This window comes from Ochotona princeps, chromosome 12, assembly GCF_030435755.1.
Source record: "Ochotona princeps isolate mOchPri1 chromosome 12, mOchPri1.hap1, whole genome shotgun sequence".
NCBI classification, from domain to species: Eukaryota; Metazoa; Chordata; class Mammalia; order Lagomorpha; family Ochotonidae; genus Ochotona; species Ochotona princeps.
The window spans coordinates 65,481,473-65,500,774 of record NC_080843.1 but is presented as its reverse complement, the minus strand read 5'-3'; the positions used below and the strand labels follow the sequence as shown (position 1 = coordinate 65,500,774).

Sequence of the window (19,302 nt, the reverse complement as noted above, 5' to 3'; positions counted from 1 at the left end):
CGGGGACCAGGGCTGCTGCCTGGACAGGGCGTCTGAGCCCTGGATCACCATTCCTTGTGTGCTGTGGCCAGCCCTGCTTCTTCAGGACACCTTGGCAGCTAGCTCACTGACGGCAGCTTTCCTCACATTCAATCATTTCTGATCCAATCTATCTTCCTCCCTCACATAGCAACTATTTTCCATAAATAAAAACGGGATGATGTCACTTGCCCGCCTGCAAGCCTTTAAAGGCATCCCGCATCCACTGGGACCCCGTCCCAGCTCCTATTTGCGATCCTTTGTCCTGTACCTTACCCTGACCTCCAGCCATGACCCTTTCAATTCCTACCCTCCCCCAGCCCCAGCTCCAGCCTCACCCAGGGCCCCTCCAGTACTCCAGGGGACACCTCCAGGTCAGTCCTGGCTCCCCCTTCGGGACAAATGCCCAAACATTGGGCTCCCCTCAGTCCCCTTGGAGCAGTCTCTCTTACATAGTCACAGCTACTTCTTGGTTCTGGATAACAATGACTGGCATATATAACACAAAGTTGTGATATTTCCTGACTGAAGAACCTCTGTGTCCTCAATAAGTCATCTGTAATGAAATAGATAAGAACTGCTGAGAGCAAGCTGGCAAAGTACCCCACGTATGGTCCAGCAAAGCCTCCCAGAAGCCACTCCTCTGGCCCCAGACTGACTGAGCTGGGCTCCCCCCAGGGCCCGCCTCAGCTGCCTTCATACACAGAGCAATTACAAAATTCCTCAGCATGCTCAAACCCCCAAATCAGCAGACTTGGGTGGGTTGTGCTGTTATTTGAAGGGGTATATGTTTCTACATTATCAGACTAGGTTGTGAAATTTCCACAACAATTTTTGCAGGTTGATGGGTTACAAATACTTTGATTCTGCCACCTTAGCAACAGAAACCAACCACTATGAAGACTCCTTTAGACTAGACACCCAGATACCAATCCATTGTGCTACAGTTGACCATAACAACCACATAAAATCAAATCCACAAAAGAAATGACCAAATTATCGAATGCATCTGGAGATAGAAAAGTAGTTTAAAGGTTGTTTTCATCCTTTTTTTTTTTCCAAATTCTATTGATTCATTCATTTAATTTCTTTTGTTCTTTGGCTTCTTCGGGTCTATTTTGGTTGTGTGTGTCTGCTAGTTAAGGCTTTCGACACTAGAATTCAAGGATGACCACAGTACCCCCTTGTACACTCTGGCGGGGGGAACCCCGAATCTAAGAGTATATATAATATTACATAATCAAGCTATTTCTGCATGTACATGCGGAAAGCAAACAGCACAATGTAGATAGTCCCAGCTAAGTTACTCATGAATATTTCTCATTTTAGTTTAAAATCCTTTACAATTACAAGGCACCATTGGAATCTAAACCTTAAGATGAAGGGGTATTCAGACAATATCATATACTTCGGGTCATCAAAAAGCTAATGAGAAATATGGATTATGAAAACACCACGCATGGATCTCAAGTTCTTTTGCACCAAAATCAACTTATTTTTAATTCCATTTTCCACACAGAATAAATTATTCTTGTAGATACTAAGAACACTTAGAGAAGCTAGCATTATAGTTCAGTGTTATGAACTGCACAGCAACTCAGAAGGAAAGGTTTCTTATTGAAGTTAGGATGGGCTTGTGTGTCTGTTCCACCCGCCAGCTTGCCTCTTTATCCGGGAAGTGATGACAGAGGACTTTCCCCATGTGAGGACTCACTGGTGGACTATAATAAAGGGAGGACACCAATGCCTTAATACACACATATATGACAGGGATACGATTTTTTTAAAAGGAATATGGGAAAAAATATAATCTGGGAAAAAAGAGAATCAGAGAAGAGGAAGAGGAGAAAAAAGAAGAGGAAGAAGCGAGAAGGAGGCACAGGACAAGCAAGGCATCTAGTCCTGAAAGAAAGGACAGGATTCTGCAAAGGCACAAAGCTACCTGCATTATCCAGCAGGTAAAACGGCCACACGTGGCAACCTTACCTGCCCAGTCTGATAATGTCTGGCAAACTGGTTAACCACTCGATAATCATTGGCAAAGTACTCCATCAGAACAGAGGGAACCTCAGCAAAATCCGTGGAACACCTGGTCCCTAAAATGGGAGAAGGGGAACAAATGTTGCTATGAGCTGCATCAGCATACTTCTATTGCCTTATAAGCACCCTCTTAAAACTTTTATTTGTACTTTTGATGTACTATAAGTTTTAATTCATTAAATCAATATTTTATTTCTATAAAATTATAGTACATATTTGCAGAAAATTTACTATAATCCTATATATTTTCCTTTATATCAAATGTGAAACAAAATATTTGCACAGCTGCTATGGTACCTTATAAACCAATGTTTGCACCCTCTGCAAACAGACCGATCTTCAGCTATGCTGGCTACACATGAAACACAGATTAAAACATGCTTACAATTCATAAAGCATTTGTATTTAATTCACTGGTTTCCATTACCAAATGCTGTTATCCTTCATTTGTTTCAAAACTTCTTTATTTTATTCACTTATTGCTTTTTGTAGCAATTCAAACAAAAATGCAGTAGTTTAAACCAGAAATCCATTAAAGCAACAGATCCTATATGAATGTTTGGTCATTTGGGTGACATTTTGCAATTCTTTTGGCCTGCCTACAGCCTTTTCAAACGTTTTCTCCTTGCACCAAAGCTTACGTGTGTGTGTGTGTGTGTGTGTGTGTGAGTGTGTGTGTGTGTGAAGTCGGTCAATGCTAAATGCTGACAGCTAGGCTAACGCACACTACATATCAGATCAGAAAGCCTGGAGATAAGACAACTAGGAAGAACACTTATATCACCGCACACATCACACATAACAACACTAGCAAAGCAGAACGGTCACTTTACACAGGGTGAGGTACATGAGAGAAAAATGGAGAAAGTATACAAAAACCAAAAAGGACTACATGGCCTTGTATGCACCAGGATCCCATATGGTCGCCGGTTCATGTCCCAGCTGCTCCACTTCCCATCCAACTCCCTGCTTGTGGCCTGGGAGAGCAGTGGAGCACAGCACAAAGCCTTGGGACCCTGCACCCACTGGGAGACCTGGAAGAAGCTTCTGGCTTAGGATCGGCTCAGCTCTGGCTGCTGTGGCCACTTGGGGAGTGAATCAACAAATGGAAGCTCTTTCTGTCTGTCTGCCTTTAAGAGGAATTAGCCACGAGGTTATCACGCCAGCCCTCACCATGCTTTTTAATCCTGTTTTTCTATTTTCAATCCGGTCTTGCATACAAGGAGCCACATTGGTTAACTTATTCACCCAGTCACTGTGCCGGGACTAAGGAGGTCCACACACTACCTCAAACCTAAATCCGTCATAAAATACTCCACCATGTAGAAATGCCAGAGGTGTATGGCAGACAAGAAGGCACTGCGTGGTGAGAGCTGCCAGCCAGGCCAGAGCTAGCATCCCAGGATCAGGTGGCCCGACAAAGGGAAGGAAGAGATGAGGCAATCAGAGATAAAGCACCATGGGACATTATCAAATAACCTGATTTTCAAAAATAACAAGCCCTCTTTCCAGCGGGGGGGGCGGGGAGGAGACACTCAAGGTATTTAAGAGATTTTAATGAGATAAAGGCCTTCTTCACAGCTTACCAGTGACGTGTTGGTAGCGAGTGCGGCCCAGCATGGAGTGCATGGCGTGGCCCATTTCGTGGAAAAGGTTCTCCATCATGCCAGGAGTGAGTAACGTTGGCGAAGTCCTTGTGGAGTGGGGGAGATTCAGCATCAGGACCACGACCGGGAGCTGGTACTCGCCATCCTCCTTCAACCTGCCTCCACGGATTGTAAAGTGGCAATCCTGGGACAATCGGAGAACACACCAAGGGACGTGAAAGCATACCAACATGTCACACTGCAAACTCAAATTTAATTCTATTCTTACTTGACAATATTTAGTCATACATGTTTTTTCCATCACTTTTTATTCTTTTAAATTTCCAGTTTTTTAAAAAACATCGATAATACACTGAACTCTAACTGAGGAATTAATCAACTGGCTCCAAAATCATGAACTAAATCGATGCTGTATCACATGCTGGAAAACAAAACAACAGACAGCTCAGATTCATTCCTTCGCTGGTGGGAAGGGATGCACAACGACCTGAGTCTTCTCCCACGTCCGCTGCTCTATCACGTGGGAGTGATGGCGCTAACTAAGCAGTCGTGAAGCAGGGACTCTGGAGTAACCGCCTCTGGAATGAGCACTGCACTGAGATTCACAGCCACCCTCTGATGACACAGGCATCTCAGGCTCCAGAGGATGGAAACCCTCTCGGCCACATCTGGTACACCACCAAGGACACCGGCCTGGGCTCACTGCCTCCCGCAGGCCTGCCACTGGCAGCAGGCTCCTGGTGCCGCCGCAGAGGCAGAGAGGGAACACACAGTGCCGAGAAAGGTGGCCTGCAGTCGGCTTCAACTTTGTCCAGCCACCAGCCAAACCACCTTGGAAAGGGACTGGCCTCCATGAGCCCCCAGAGCACTACCTTGTCAGGTGCCAGAGGGGCCGTCCACTTTCATGAGCACACATCTATTAACATGCTATGGAAACTCTGAGTCACTCTCCAGTGAAACCTAAGGTCCTGTTATTTCTGTTCTGACTTACAACCTGAACTCCTGACATTTCCCGGAGAGTAGCAGGAAACTGCTGAAGCTGGAAACCTGGCAAGCAGCTGGAGGAAAGGAAATGAACTTCACATCTTCCACAGAAGGAGCTATTTGGTAAAGTACTAGAGTTTGAACAGGATTTGGCCTCCCAACTCCTACAGACACTGAAACTCCAAGATCTTATGTTAATGGTTAACAAAGCAATGTTAATGGTTGAAGGATGAAAGTTGATGACTTGGTTCAATTATAGTGTCTGGGAGGTGGGCCTGGTGGGAGGTCCTTAGGTCACTGGGGGCATGTCCTGCAAGTTCTCCAGAGACAGGTGGTTACATCAGCTGGCACAGCTGGCATGCAGATAAGGGACAGCAAGTGACCCTCCACCTTCCATACAAGGAGCTTAGCAGCGGTCAGTCAGGATTCCATCTGGACCTTCTGCATTTTAAACTAGAACCACTTTCGAGCACGAAGAGGAGTTAAGATCTGGGGTCTAGACTGAATGTTTGGGTTCAAATTCCCGCACTCCCAGCTGTGTGACTCCGGGACCCTGGGAAAGTAACTCAGCTTCTCTGTCTCAAGCTCACAGAACGTTAGGACCTAGTTCAAAAGGTTGAGGTGAACATGGAAAGGTGTGACATGAACAGAGGGCTCAGTGCACTGGCTACCACGAACCAGATGGAAGGAGACCGATCCAGACTGATACGGGTATTTTCATAAGCTTTATGCTTCAATTCTAACCTAATCCCAAATTTACATAGTTAGTGATTAGTACCTTTATTTACAGAACTACTTTTTTTAAAGTTCACATTAACATGAATTAGTGCGAGTCACTTCTAAGGAGCTAGGTTTATAAAAGAAGGATCACCTGATGTGGTTTGTCATCTCGCTGAAAAAAGTCGCAGTAAATGTATCCCAGCAATCCTTCAGATTCATGAACAACAGCCTAGAAGAAACACATCAATGTGGTGGTGAATGAGGTCATTGGCAACCTCACACATGGGAGAACACAGGGATCCACTTACGAACGCCCACGGCCATGAGCGTGAGCATCGTAATTCCTTCTTACACCAAGAGATTTTCCTGGTTCCCTCTTGAACAACCCTGAGGTGGGAGTTCCTCCCTTGAGAGCCCCTTGTTCTGGCTGTCAACCCTCTGCCGTGGTCCTACTAGCCACGACCCTTCACACTCTTCAGACTACCAAAGGAGCTGTAGACAAGTGCTGGTTGGACAATCTTGGCAGCCAAATTATTTTTCTGTCAAAGCTTAGAATATGATGACGTATGCCCATTATGACTCCTTTACTAAACAAACAAACAAACCAACCAACCAAAAAAAACCAGTAAACCTCAGCTCCCAGCTTCGGTTGAATAACTGGTAATATTATCATGTGCTCTTGGAAAGGGGTCTATGAAAGAGGCAGAGCTCACAGGAGAAACAGCCTCTTGTTTGTCTCCGTGTCGACTTGTCTTCAGAACTGGATGCTTCTATCACAGAAGGATCCTGTTTTATAATTTGCATTTCCTGCAAGGAGCGGAACTTGGCATGGTGTTTAGAATTCCCCCATCTCCTACTGGAGTGACTGGTTCAAGTTCTGTCTCTGCCTGCAGTTCAGCTCACTGCCTTACCACACTGAACAGCAGCAAGTGACGGCTGCCTAGGTCCCCACTTCTCCCGCCAAAGGCTGGGATTACGTGCCTGGGTTCTGGCTCCAGCCTCTCCCAGCCCCAGGCGCTGTGGGCATTTGGGGAATGAAACAACGGATGTATCATGTCTCCATTTTTCTCCTTCTCTCACATAAAAACAAGTAACTCCTGCAAGCATCCATCTACTCAATTCATCAAACATCTTTCCTCTGTGCCAGAAAGCCATGCAGGCATCCGGGGCACAGCAGTGAGCACTGGCAGCCGAAGGTCCCCAGGGAGCTCACATGCTGCGGGTGATGCGTGCAGAGATGAGGGCACTGGCAGGCGGAGGTCCCCAGGGAGGCCCACGTGCCGCGGGTGACACACGCACAGCACTTGCACTTTGTCCTCTCACACTTCTCTTGCCAGTGTTTCTTCATATTTCCTGGCATTTCATCAATCTCTTAGAATGCACACTTTTTAATATATAAGCAGGTGTTTAGGTAACAAAACGCCCTCCCGCACTGGTTCTCCTTTCATACACACACATCCTGGGCTCACAAAGGACAGCCAAGAGACAATAAGGCACTTTACACTTCCAAAATAGAGTGGAAAAGTACAGCATGGTAAGCAAGAAAGCAAAAAATGAGGCAAGACAACGCAAAGCCTTATGCTGAACAGATAAGCTAAGACAGCGTCCAAATCTTCTGAGGGAAAATGCTGAAGTATTCACTTATGATTAACGGTAGGAGAAGGCAGGTTGAAGCTAACAGCAAAGTCAATGAAATGAGGAAACAGGGTATAAATTCATAATCAAATGTTACCATAAGCTCCTACAACAGAGGGAAAGGTTGGAAAGAAAAAGTAGGGGAGGGCCCAGAGGCGTGGCCTAGCGGCTGAAATCCTCACCTGGAATGCGCCAGGATCCCATATGGGCCGGTTCTAATCCCGGCAGCTCCACTTCCCATCCAGCTCCCTGCTTGTGGCCTGGGAAAGCAGCAGAGGACGGCCCAATGCTTTGGGACCCTGCACCAGCATGGGAGACCTGGAGGAGGTTCCTAGTTCCCGGCTTCGGATCGGCGTGCATCGGCCCATTGCAGCTCACTTGGGGAGTGAACCATCGGATAGAAGATCTTCCTTTCTGTCTCTCCTCCTCTCTCTGTATATCTGACTTTGCAATAAAAATAAAATAAATCTTTAAAAAAAAAAAAGAAAAGAAAAAGTAGGGGAACTAATGGGATGGGTTCAGAAATTAATCAAAAAGGACACAGAGGAATATAAAAAAACTGATTTTCCTGTGACTAGAATTTGTGAACATATGCAGGTGCATATGTGAGGATTCAATATTCTATCAGGTCCCTACCAAAAAACATGTTTTTTAGAGATCTCACTGTGCCACTAGGTGCCCAGATTCTTTTCATACAGTGCCCAAGTCAGATGTGGCCATCTAGATTATCTGATGAAACAGAAATAAAACAGGATGTGCCTGACTCCAGTGTGAAACTGCCGTCCAGTCGGTTTCCAAGTTAAAAGGGGGAGAAGACACTTACCAGTTTTCGAACATCTTCACACCACACCTCTCCCTTAGCAGGCTGCTCCGCATACAAGGAAATCCCCAACAGTTTGTTAAACAGAATGTTCAGCCCTTCCATGCAAGCTCCGAGAGAGAAAAACGGGCAGTACAAACTGGGCTCGATATTATACCTAAGAGAGGGAAGACAGGCACAGTGGCATTTTTGCTGATTGCCGTTTCTGAAGGTAAATTCAATTAACTTTTCCCTTAATATTCATGAGTACTGTGACTTGAAAATAAAAAGGATTAAAAGCAGGAAAGTGGAGAGGTGACCTTCTGATCTTTATAATTCTGCTTCCGTGCATTCAACTCATCCTGGACAAAGTATTTTTTAAAATTATGTCTGTGCTACACATGTACACAGGTTTTTCTTTGTCATGATTCCCTAAACAATACAGCTTAACAATTATTTACACACCATCTACTTGCATTGCTTTTTGCAACTCTCCTACACATGACTTAAAGCACACTCAGGGACAAGGCACCTGAGCATCTACACAGTGTGGCACCCAGGCGGCTGGCCTCAATCCCCAGGAAACGTCAAGGGTCACTTGCTATTTCTTGGGGGCTGATCTGCTTGTTTCGGAACACGCTCAGTAGTCCTAGCATTAACAATCGCAGTGCCCTTAACACAGGCAGAAGAGACCCCAGGCTCGACTTCTCCCAGGCTCTCTGCTCCTTGGTGACCTCGCTCAGCAGGCTCTGTGGATTAACCTCATTGTTTTTGTTTTGTTTCTGTTGTTTTTATTAATCCACTCAACATTTACTTATCATTTCTTAAATTTCAAACTCTCCTATCAGGCAGTAAGCATCTACAGTAGCCAGAGAAGTAGAATAAATGAGTGAAATGGATGGGCATATGGGCATCCAGCCTTAGTTTCATGGAAGCAGTATGGAACATCAGGGACTATAGCAAATTAGAGAACGCATCTATATAAACAGGTGGAAGCTACTATAAACCAACTGATTGGTGATATGGAAAATCTGAGGTGCAGCGATCATGCTATGGCACAGAGGTTAAGCTACCACCAGATGTACCGGCATCCCATTAGAGCACTGATTCAGCTCCCTGCTAACACATCTAGGAAAATAGTGTAAGACATCCCAAGAACCTCATCGTTCATAGACTTTCTTTAGATGTACTTCACTTTATAAACATGTGTTATATCCTCAAGAACAAAATCTGTGATGATGGCACACAAATGCTATGTAGGAATTTTTAGTCATACTAAATTAACTTGAAGTTCTGATCTGGTTAAAAAAAAATCTGTCTTGGGCAAAAAGTACCCATAATATAAATAATAAAATCTGTTTTATAGTTACATACCTTAAAGTAAGGACAAGACAACTGCCAAGACAACTGGCAAGCTTAGTTATTCTTTCCAAAAATCACTTTTTCACATCCTACTTACGCCAACATAAGCCAAAGCAAATCTAAAATAGGTGATTTGAATGCTCATTTTTAAGACAAAGCCCAAGTAACACCTTCAAAGGAAGAGTTGGTGCTCAGGTATTTCTATTTCCTGGGTTTACCAAAACAGACACCATGCATATAAACCATGCATTAAAGTCACACTCACTGCTGACTGGCTAATAAGTGTGGTACATGAACTTCAATTTCACAACAAAAGACTGTAGCTGTAAAACCCAAATTTACAACCCAATTTCTGATCACATTTTCCCAAAACAGATTCGTGACACTGAATGGTCTGGTGCCCTCACTTTCTGGTTCAGTTTAGACTTTACTAAGTGAAGGCATGCCTAGCAATCTGTTCATGCACTCTCACGGGTGAGTCTGGGAGGGTTTTCAGAGCGGTTAGTGGAGGAGCCTGGGTGACCAGGTGGGAAGATCAAGCTCCCAGTTGGTTGGGCACTGTCTCATCTGGTGGGGCCGAGAGACAACAAGTGCAGGAGGAAGACAACTCGGACTCTTCCCCAAGAGCTGGGAGAGACACCTGCTGTGTTGGCCAGCAGGACCCCGAGTATGCCAAGCCTCAGGACTCCAGCACTTATAGCAGTGAGTCCTTCCCTGGGCACCCTGGGCACCCAGGCCCCCAGCCCCACAATAAGGCTGACACCACAGCTGTTTAGTATTGAAGTGTGGGGCACAGCCACGCCTCTGGCATCCCTTTCTCAGCTGCCATCCATAACCAACTGAGCTTATTCCTTAGTACATTCACCTCTATCTTATCCACAGACGTATCTTGTGGATTCTGTCTCTCTGGGCAACTTTGGCTGATAAATTCATTTACACGTGTTGTCAACAGAGCTGCTGGGAGTTGGAGGAAAGGCAGACAATCTTTGTCTCTCAACAGCCTTCAGTGAAGGAGACAGAGAGCTGAACAGACCACACTGCACAGTCGGCGTTCGGCAGTCAGGGCTGAAAGAATCAAGGAATGAGAGGCACATTCAATGGCAGACACAGGATAGCATGATGTCATGGCTTGAGGAGCAGAGGATGCTGGCAAAGAGAGGCCTCACAGACAAGAATCAGGAAGAACTTGGGTTGGCGGGGCAGGGTGGGAAGAAAAGGGAATCAAAATAAAGAATTCCAAGCTGAGGCAGCAGTGGAATAAAAGTAGGATGGTATAAAGCAGCCTGGTTGATTTTAGAAACAATGTGACTAACTATAGGCTATTCTTTGCTGCCTTTCCAGGCCACAGGTAGGGAGCTGGAAGGGAAGCGGAGCAGCCAGGACACGAATCAGAGCTCTTACAAAGTAAGAATTTGGCCATTGAGCCATTGCACTGGGCCCAATAATTATTTATTTTTACTTGACAGAGTTACACAGGGAAAAAGGGAGAAACAGTATCCGAATTGATCATGATCAGTATTGAAAAGTAAAAAGCAACATGATTAAGTCTACCAAACATTTAAAGAATAAACTGGGTTTTTTTTAAGATTTATTATTAGTTGTACATGTAGGAGCCTGGACTGGGAATGCCTCAAAGTTTTTTTTAGGGGGATTCCCCTGAACAAAATGGAGGAATCAAAGCATTAATCAAAAAAAGATGGAAAATGGAGTAGATGAATCAACCACCTCAGCTTTATGCTTGCAGCGGAAAACTGGACAAGGGGAAACCCTAAGACGGACTATGTCAATCAGTGGACTCTGCACCAGCCTCATCATACCTGGATTGTTGCTGGTGATATGTTGGAGCTTCTAATTGATCGAGGTGACGCTCTGCTGGCTCTGCCTTCAAACCTGAGAGGGCCTCCCTAAGAGGCCGTTGAACTTGGAACTGGACAAGTGGGATGCTGGACTCTGTATGGTGTAAACTTTTAATTAGGGAATCTCAACGGACCTTGAGCTGTGGTTATGCATCAAGGTGAAGGAATTCATGATGGGGGAAGGGTTTGGGGTGAAGGGGGGGGGAATCCCAGTACCTATGAAATTGTGTCATGTAATGCAATGTAATTAATGAATAAATGAATATTAAAGAAAAAAAAAGATTTATTATTATTATTGGAAAGCCAGATATACAGAGATGAGGAGAGAAGAGAGGAAGATCCTCCATCCAATGATTAACTCCCCAAGTGAGCCGCAACGGGCCGATGCGCGCCAATCCGAAGCCGGGAACCAGGAACCTCTTCCGGATTTCCCACGTGGGTGCAGGGTCCCAAAGCTTTGGGCCGTCCTCGACTGCTTTCCCAGGCCACAAGCAGGGAGCTGGATGGGAAGTGGAGCTTCCGGGATTAGAACCGGCGCCCATATGGGATCCCGGTGCGTTCAAGGTGAGGACTTTAGCCACTAGGCCACGCAGCCGGGCCCTAAAGAATAAATTGTACCAGTTCTCTGCAATCTCTTCCAGGAGAACAACAGAGGCAGAGAAAATCCTTAAATGCACATGCTTTGGCCAGCATGACCCTAACAGAAAGCCAGACAGGGACATTACTAGACAGCAGAAGATGGCCCAAGTGCTTGGGCTGCGGCACCCTCATGGGAGACTTAGCAATTTTTCCTGGCTCCCAACTTCAGACCAACCCAGCTCAGGCTGCTGAGGCCACTGGGGGAGCAAATTAGCAAATGGAAGATTTCCTTATCTCTCTCTAACTCTTTCAAATAAAAACAAACTTTAAAAAAAACAAACTCTTAAGAATATAATGGACAGACAACATGTATTTTTATAAAGAATCACAGTGAATGCTGACAATAATGTTGTCTTTTTGTTAAACTATAACCTAAAAATATTTATTGACTCATGTAATGCTCAAAATACTCATAAGTGCTGGTCAGCTGAGTTCAAGGAAACAACCTGTTTGGGAAAAAATATTTACATATAAAACATAAGCTTTCATGGATACAGAAAAAAAAACTGAATCATTACCTCCCCACCTTCTCCTCACCCCAACCCTCTATCCTAAGCGCAGGCCCTCATGGGTCTGCAATCCCCTCTCTCACTTTTGTAATAGCTATTAAAATAGAAGAAAAAGGACATGAAAAACAAAAAAAAAGAACATAAATTTTATACAGTTCTACATGAAACTTCAACTTTGTATACATGAAATCAATTATGAACACTGAACAGCAAATATTAACTTGAAATGCTCAAGAACAAATGTATCATGAACTCCATTTTTTTTAAATAAAGCTCTCAAATAATAATAAAAAGAATACTGTTGTATTTCTAGGCTATTCCTATGCCCAAGCCTATCCCAGGTTACATGAGTTAACCATTTGCTGCACATCCTCAGGGATCTTCTGTGTGTGTAACAGAAACTTACACACACATACAGAACTTCTACACAAATAGAACTGTGCCAACTTCACTGTCCTGCAAGTTTGTTTTTTAAAACATACAAATGTATTATAATATAATTCTGCATTTTACATTTTCATAGTTCTCACACAAATATGATTTGGAATAGTTTGCATTTCAGTACGTGAAGTCCTTTTTGTTCTCTTTAACGACACCTCAGTAAATGTGTGCAAAGCTTACTGAACACATTTCCTCTGTGGACAACACAGACAGAGGTCCAGTGAGAGCCACACCCAGCCCCGACCCAGGCTGGAACTCCCCACCTCTGCCATAATATAAGGGGTCCAGATTTTTACCTCAGTCTATTAATGGCTTGAACTTGTCCTGCATGGCTATACTCGGAGCTCATGTCCCTGCCTCAGCCTACCTTTGTTCCTGGGGGAACTGCTGCGAGTTAACTCTGGAAGGAATGATGTCACAACACCTGGTCACATTTAGGCAAGCTTATCGCTTCATGCACATCAAAGAAACAGCATCACTGAAGAGCATAAGCGTCTACATTTCTTGATAGTTATTGCCAAAATGTCCTCCAAAAAAAGTTGTACTAACCTGCACTCCTACCAACAGTGTATGAATCCACCTACTGCCTTCAGCATTGCCAATGAAATGCTGTGTCTTTAAAGGCTTCCTTTATTTTCTTCCTTTGGCTATGTAAGTTGTACTTCCCTTGGCTCTGTAGTCATTCGAACTACGGATGGCCTGTTTTCTAGTTCCCCTGCTGGTTAACGTCTATCAGTCTTTAAACAGTTAACCATGTACTTGCCAGCTTGGCAACCCTGATGCTAACTGCAATCTCCCTCTCCCACATTCCTATGTCAGGATGGGGTCTCCTCAGTTATTGATGCCTGTGCACTGGACAGCATGCCCAGATACAAATGGGGGACATGACAGCACACTCATCTAGGCCAGCAGAGGGCATTGAATACATCACCAGTGGATAAAAAATGGAACAGATTTGACAACTCCCCTGGACAAGCTTTGCAGCATTGTTCCTGAGTCTGGATGCACAGAAGTGAACTTTGTCAACCAACAGACCTTGGAAGACTCTCAACTCTAGAGAGACGAAATGAACATCTAAGACCTATCAGGGCCACGCAATTAACATCCTGAGAACATTCCTTCCCACACTGGTATCTCTAAGATGAAATCAAATGACTGTTCCGCATCCTCGGGTGCTGATGCAGTGGGCAGCAAGGAGTGGCCCCCTCTCCTTCCCTGCCCCTGCAGACTCAGGGAAAAAGGAAAAAATTGGAAGCATTTGTCCTACCCACGTTCCTCCATACCTCAACCTTCTCCACCTTAATCAGTAGCTGATACGGGCATCCATCTTCTCAACCATGTAAGCAACATAAAAAGGAGAGGAGAGGAGAGAAGGGGAGAAGAGGAGAGGAGAGAAAAGGGAAGTGCAGGGGGATGGGAACGTAGGGGAAGGGAAGAGAAGGGAGGGGAGGGGAGGGAGAAGACAAAATAAGAGAAAAAAGGAGGAAGAAAAAAGGAAGGGAGAAAGGGGAGGAGGGGAGGAGAGGGAGAAGGGGAAAACGGAGGAGATGCAGGGAGGATACAAAGAAAAAAAGAAAAATAAACAAAGCCAATATGGATAAATATTAACAACTAATAAATCCAGTCATGACTGTACTGTGGTAATTTTACATTATTCTTTCTACATGTCTTTATCTTGAAAGTTTTCAAAATAAGAGATAATGAAAACAAAATCACCAAGGTCAGGACACCTAACCTAACAAAGAATATAATTTCAATAAATCATACAGAATTTCTTCTGTGAGAGTTCACCATTTTCTGAATAGTTTAAAACACACAACATCCTTATGTCATTTTGTCAATGCAGCTGAGGTTTTGAAAATGTGTCTTATTGGGCTCGGTGGCGTGGCCTAGTAGCTAAAGTCCTCGCCTTGAATGCACCAGGATCCCATATGGGCGCCGGTTCTAATCCCGGAAGCTCCACTTCCCATCCAGCTCCCTGCTTGTGGCCTGGGAAAGCAGTCGAGGACGGCCCAAAGCTTTGGGACACTGCACCCGCGTGGGAGACCCGGAAGAGGTTCCTGGTTCCCAGCTTCGGATTGGCGCATACCAGCCCGTTGCGGCTCACTTGGGGAGTGAAACATCGGATGGAAGATCTTCCTCTCTGTCTCTCCTCCTCTCTGTATATCCGGCTTTCCAATAATAAAATCTTTGAAAAAAAAAAAAAAAGAGAGAAAATGTGTCTTATCAAGGAACAGGTAAATACCGAATTTCACTTCCCAGTGATAGCCGAACACAGAGAAACTTTAAAAAGTTCATGGAAAATTGAATTAAAGTTTATTTTGGTAACAACAACAACAACAACAAAAAACTTTGAAATTTATCCATACCAGAGGCCTTCAAAAACTTCATTTAAAAATATGTAACATAAGTCATGCACAAATTTGGGCCCAGCAGGGTGGCCTAGTGGCTAAAGTCCTCTACTTGAACACACCAGGATCTCATATGGGCACCAGTTCTAATCCCAGCAGCCCCACTTCCCATCCAGCTCCCTGCTTGTGGCCTGGGAAAACAGTCGAGGACGGCCCAGAGCATTGGGACCCTGCAACCGCGTGGGAGACCCGGAAGAGGTTCCTGGCTCCAGATCAGCACAGCACTGGCCATTGTGGTCACTTGGGGAGTGAAACATCGGATGGAAGATCTTCCTCTCTGTCTCTCCTCCTCTCTGTATATCTGACTTTCCAATAGAACATAAATAAATCTTAAAAAAAAAAAGGTCATGCACAAATTTAAAAAAAATCTGTATCTAACATAACTTATTTTTAAGTCTAGTATCTGTGAACCTTTAAAAACACTTTAAAAGAAGACCAAAATAAATGAACTATGATTTGCTTAAGTTCATTATTAATAGAAAAGAAATAAATGTCCCTGAAGCATCAAGAAAGAGACCCAACAAGGGGAGCCGTGAAACAACCTCACAGGGATGGTCTTTGTGGACAGAGGCAGGGAGGATGTCACCTTGTCTGAATGAACACTTAACATGGCTCTGAGTTTCTGCACCATGTGAATGAACTGCCTATTCAAAATAGAAAATCATTTTCAAATTAAATCATTTCACATCTATTCACAACTGAAATAATCCATTTCACTCGCCCTTAAGGTCTCCAGGCTACTCCCTCCAACCCCACCACACGCCACAGGCACCATTTCCCAGGATCCATCTCCGGCAGTCTCAAACAGGCTCTTTCCTCGTTAGGCGGACACTGAAAAACTTACCACAAACCTGAAGCATCTAACATAAAAGCAAACTGAAATGTACCTGGAGTTAAAATGAAGGAAAGTCCCTTCTCTTTTTCTTTCTGCATCAAACCACACACATAAGTCAGGACTTGAAAGTTGATGAATTCAGTAGGATTTAGAAGTCTCTGCTTTGTTCCACTCCTGTAACCTCAAACCCAAGCTATGATATTTTCCTTCTTTTCTCACCCATTATCTGTGCCTTTGTGCCCACTCTGCCAATCAAGACAACCGAAACTCCATCATTTGCCTGGTAAGCTACTTAAAACAGGTGCCTAATATCCCCACTGCGCACTGAATCACAAATGAACTGGTACGGTGGGTCCAGATAAGTAAACTAAAGGAGTATGCGCACGTCAAGCAGGGTGCACTGTGCTTCCAGCACGGCTGCCCGATGGCAAGGTTCCATGAACAAGATGCAAGGGACCCATCAAAAACTGCAAGCACCCAAGACCTGCCACTCAGGCTGCTTTCAACAAACCTGCTGGATGAAAAACATCCACATATGAGGGGCTAGCGTCGGGTCTGTGGGTTGACTCTCGTGTCCAACTACGGAGTGCTGAGTCTCAGTCCCAGCTCTGGCTCCTGACCCCAGGGCCCTGCCAGTGCAGCCCCTGCGAAGCAGTACTGACGGCTCCAGTGGCTGCGCCCCTGTCACCACATGGGAGACCCGGACTGAATTCACAGCTCTGGCCCCTAGCCCAGCCCTAGCTGACTATAGAGCAGGCATCTGGGAAATCAACCAGGAGATGGGAGCACTCCTTTTCTGTCAAAAATCTCTGCCCCTCAAACACTTTACAAACTAGATTCTGCACTGATTTTAATAGTGATTCCTACCTGCCGGTTTAGCCATGGGCTTGAAGACAATGGCCACCAACTGTGTCCACTGAACACCCAGTGCGTGTGCCCTGCAGAGCCTTACGACAGGGCTGACACGACACGTTAACACCAGCAAGTCAGCGGCGTGGCCCCAGAGCACAGCTGGCAGCTCCATGGACTACACACCAGCTGTGAGCACATGGTGCAGGAGCTGCACAGGGTGGGCACAGACCTCGAGGCTCCGGGCACCCATGGCAAGAGTTACAGATGAGCAGGCAATGGGAACCCGAGTAGACACGGTCCTGTGGCACGAGGGGAACTGGCCAGGAAATGGAGTTTAGCCTCACTGAAATCAACAGTACAGGGCAAGAAGTCAGTGGAGAAAAATCAGAGTGATATTTTGGGCTATACCCCCAAAACAAATTTGAATACGTATATATCTTTTTAAGAAAAGTAGGCTGGGGCCAGTGCTGAGGTGTGGCACGTTAAACCCCCTGCAATGCTGGCATCCCATCTGGGCATCAGTTAGACTCACAGCTGCTCCACTTCCAAGTCAGCTGGCTGCTAAGGGCCTAGTGCTTGGGCTCCTGCCAGCCACACAGCAGACCCAGAGGGAGCTCCCGCCTCCTGGTCCTGGCCCGGTCCCAGTCATTGCAGCCATCTGGCGAGTGAACCAGAGTACGGAAAACCTCCCTCTCCCTCGCCAAACATAGAATTTTTTAAGATTGTATTTATTTTATTCAAAGAGTTACAGAGGAAAAGGCAGAGATACAGAGAGTCTGAGAAGGAGAGAGAGAAAGATCTTTCATCCACTGGCTCGCTTTCCAAGTGGCTGCAATGGCCACAGCTGAGCCGGGAGAGATTTGTCCAGGCCGCCTACAGGGCTGGCAGGAGCATAAACACGTGGGCCATCTTCCACTGCTCTTCCTAGGCCATTAGCAGGGAGCTCAAGTGGAAGTGGAGCAGCGGGACAGAATAAGATGCTGGCAGTGCAGGTGAAGGTGTTATTTGCTATACCACAATGTCAGCCCCTCAGTAAATTAAAAAAAAAATTAAAAAGTAAGAAAAAGCAGACTGTGATGAGATTACACAGAGCCAAATGACAGCTACAGGTTTATGCAGAAGGCAGCAGAGACCCTGGGACCTTGCAGCAGGCACTGACCCATAGCAGTGAGCCACTCTGAGGTCAGGCTCCTCACATTGGGCACACTGAGCTACGAAACATCAGCAAGCTGGATGCTCCTGTTCCAGCCCTCTGTCATCAAAACCTTCTCTAGTGCTTAGTCATCACATTGTAGGGGAGTGCTTTTGCTTTCTACTTGAAAAGAAGACAGAGAAGGAAATAGAGAGAGAGAGAGAGATCTTCCATCTACTGGTCTACTCCCCAAATACCCAGTGCAGTCAGGCCCGGGCCAGGCCTGAGCCAGGAGCCCACAATTCAACCAGGGTCTTTTGCAAACAGGTGGCAGGAACCCCAGGCACTCAGCTGCTGCCCCTTGGGAAGCACACTAGCGGGTAGCTAGAATCAGAACTCAAATCCAGGCATGCCAACATGACACAGGGCAGCCCACGTGGTATCTTCACCAACACGCCACACACTGGCCCCTAGAAGAGGACTTGCAAGAGCCAGCTGACCCATCCTCCAGAACACTGAGAGAACCCAACCAGCACCACAGAGTGGTCCATTCTCTGGATGATGACCCACGGATGGCCAATTCCATACCACCTGTTATCAGACTACAAATAACATCACCCATCTGATTCAATCCTGTCAAGTAGGGTTCACGATAATGGCTGCCAGCTCCCCCTGACTTCAGAGAACTCCCTCCACTGCCTCAAGCATTTCTTCTCTTTCTAAAGCCACACATGGCATAAGGCCCTGCCTCACCCAACTCCTTCTCTCTCTCTCTCTCTCTCTCTTTCTCTCTCTCCCTCTCTCTTTGCCATCATCGATGTAGACTAGCAAGAACTCCCACCTCATGGGGGCTCAGGGGTGTGTAAGCACCAAGCTCAGAGCCAGTCAGCAACAGCAAGACTACCCAATGCTGTAGTTACCACAGACTTGAGGCAGTTCTCAATGATTAAGATTGAGATCAAACATTTCACGGATTACAGGTGCCCAACTATTGCTCTTTGTTCAAATCCCTTTTGATTGTTTCTTTCCAAATCTTCAAACACTCATTTGGGCATGCTATACTTACAGAGCATGGTTAAATAACAAAAGTATCACTTAAATTTAAAGCTAAGGTACTATCATCAGTGGGGTGAGAGGAAAAACATGGAAGGAACACCACATAAAAATCACAGCAACAAAAGTAGGAAACGGCTACATTCAATTTGCACTGCTTTCTAATGTCAAAAATAAAATCAAGTATTTTTTTAATTAATGAATAAACTTTAGTATATCTTTAAGCTATTTCTAGGCAAATCTTTCTTAGAAAGAATATTCAAAGAAAAAATGTATTTGACATGCACCTAGAGCCCGCAGGACTGAAGTTCCGTAACCATAAAACCTGTTTGTGAAATCGTTTCTTACATGAAGTCTCACTATATACTAAACATTCACTGTTTATCATGCTCAAGTTATTACAGATGTT

General features: G+C 45.2%; 1 protein-coding gene across 1 annotated transcript in view; it reads right to left on the bottom strand.

Annotated features, from left to right (window-relative positions):
* The window catches only part of MIPEP (mitochondrial intermediate peptidase), a 133,459-nt gene that overhangs the window by 77,991 nt on the left and 36,166 nt on the right, over positions 1–19,302 (bottom strand). Inside the window, exons 11-14 of the mRNA XM_058670973.1 lie at positions 7,828–7,981; positions 5,521–5,598; positions 3,645–3,849; positions 2,005–2,114 (exon numbers count right to left, since the gene is read on the bottom strand). Coding sequence (XP_058526956.1) covers positions 2,005–2,114; positions 3,645–3,849; positions 5,521–5,598; positions 7,828–7,981 — 547 coding nt within the window. The remainder of the gene's footprint in view (positions 1–2,004; positions 2,115–3,644; positions 3,850–5,520; positions 5,599–7,827; positions 7,982–19,302) is intronic.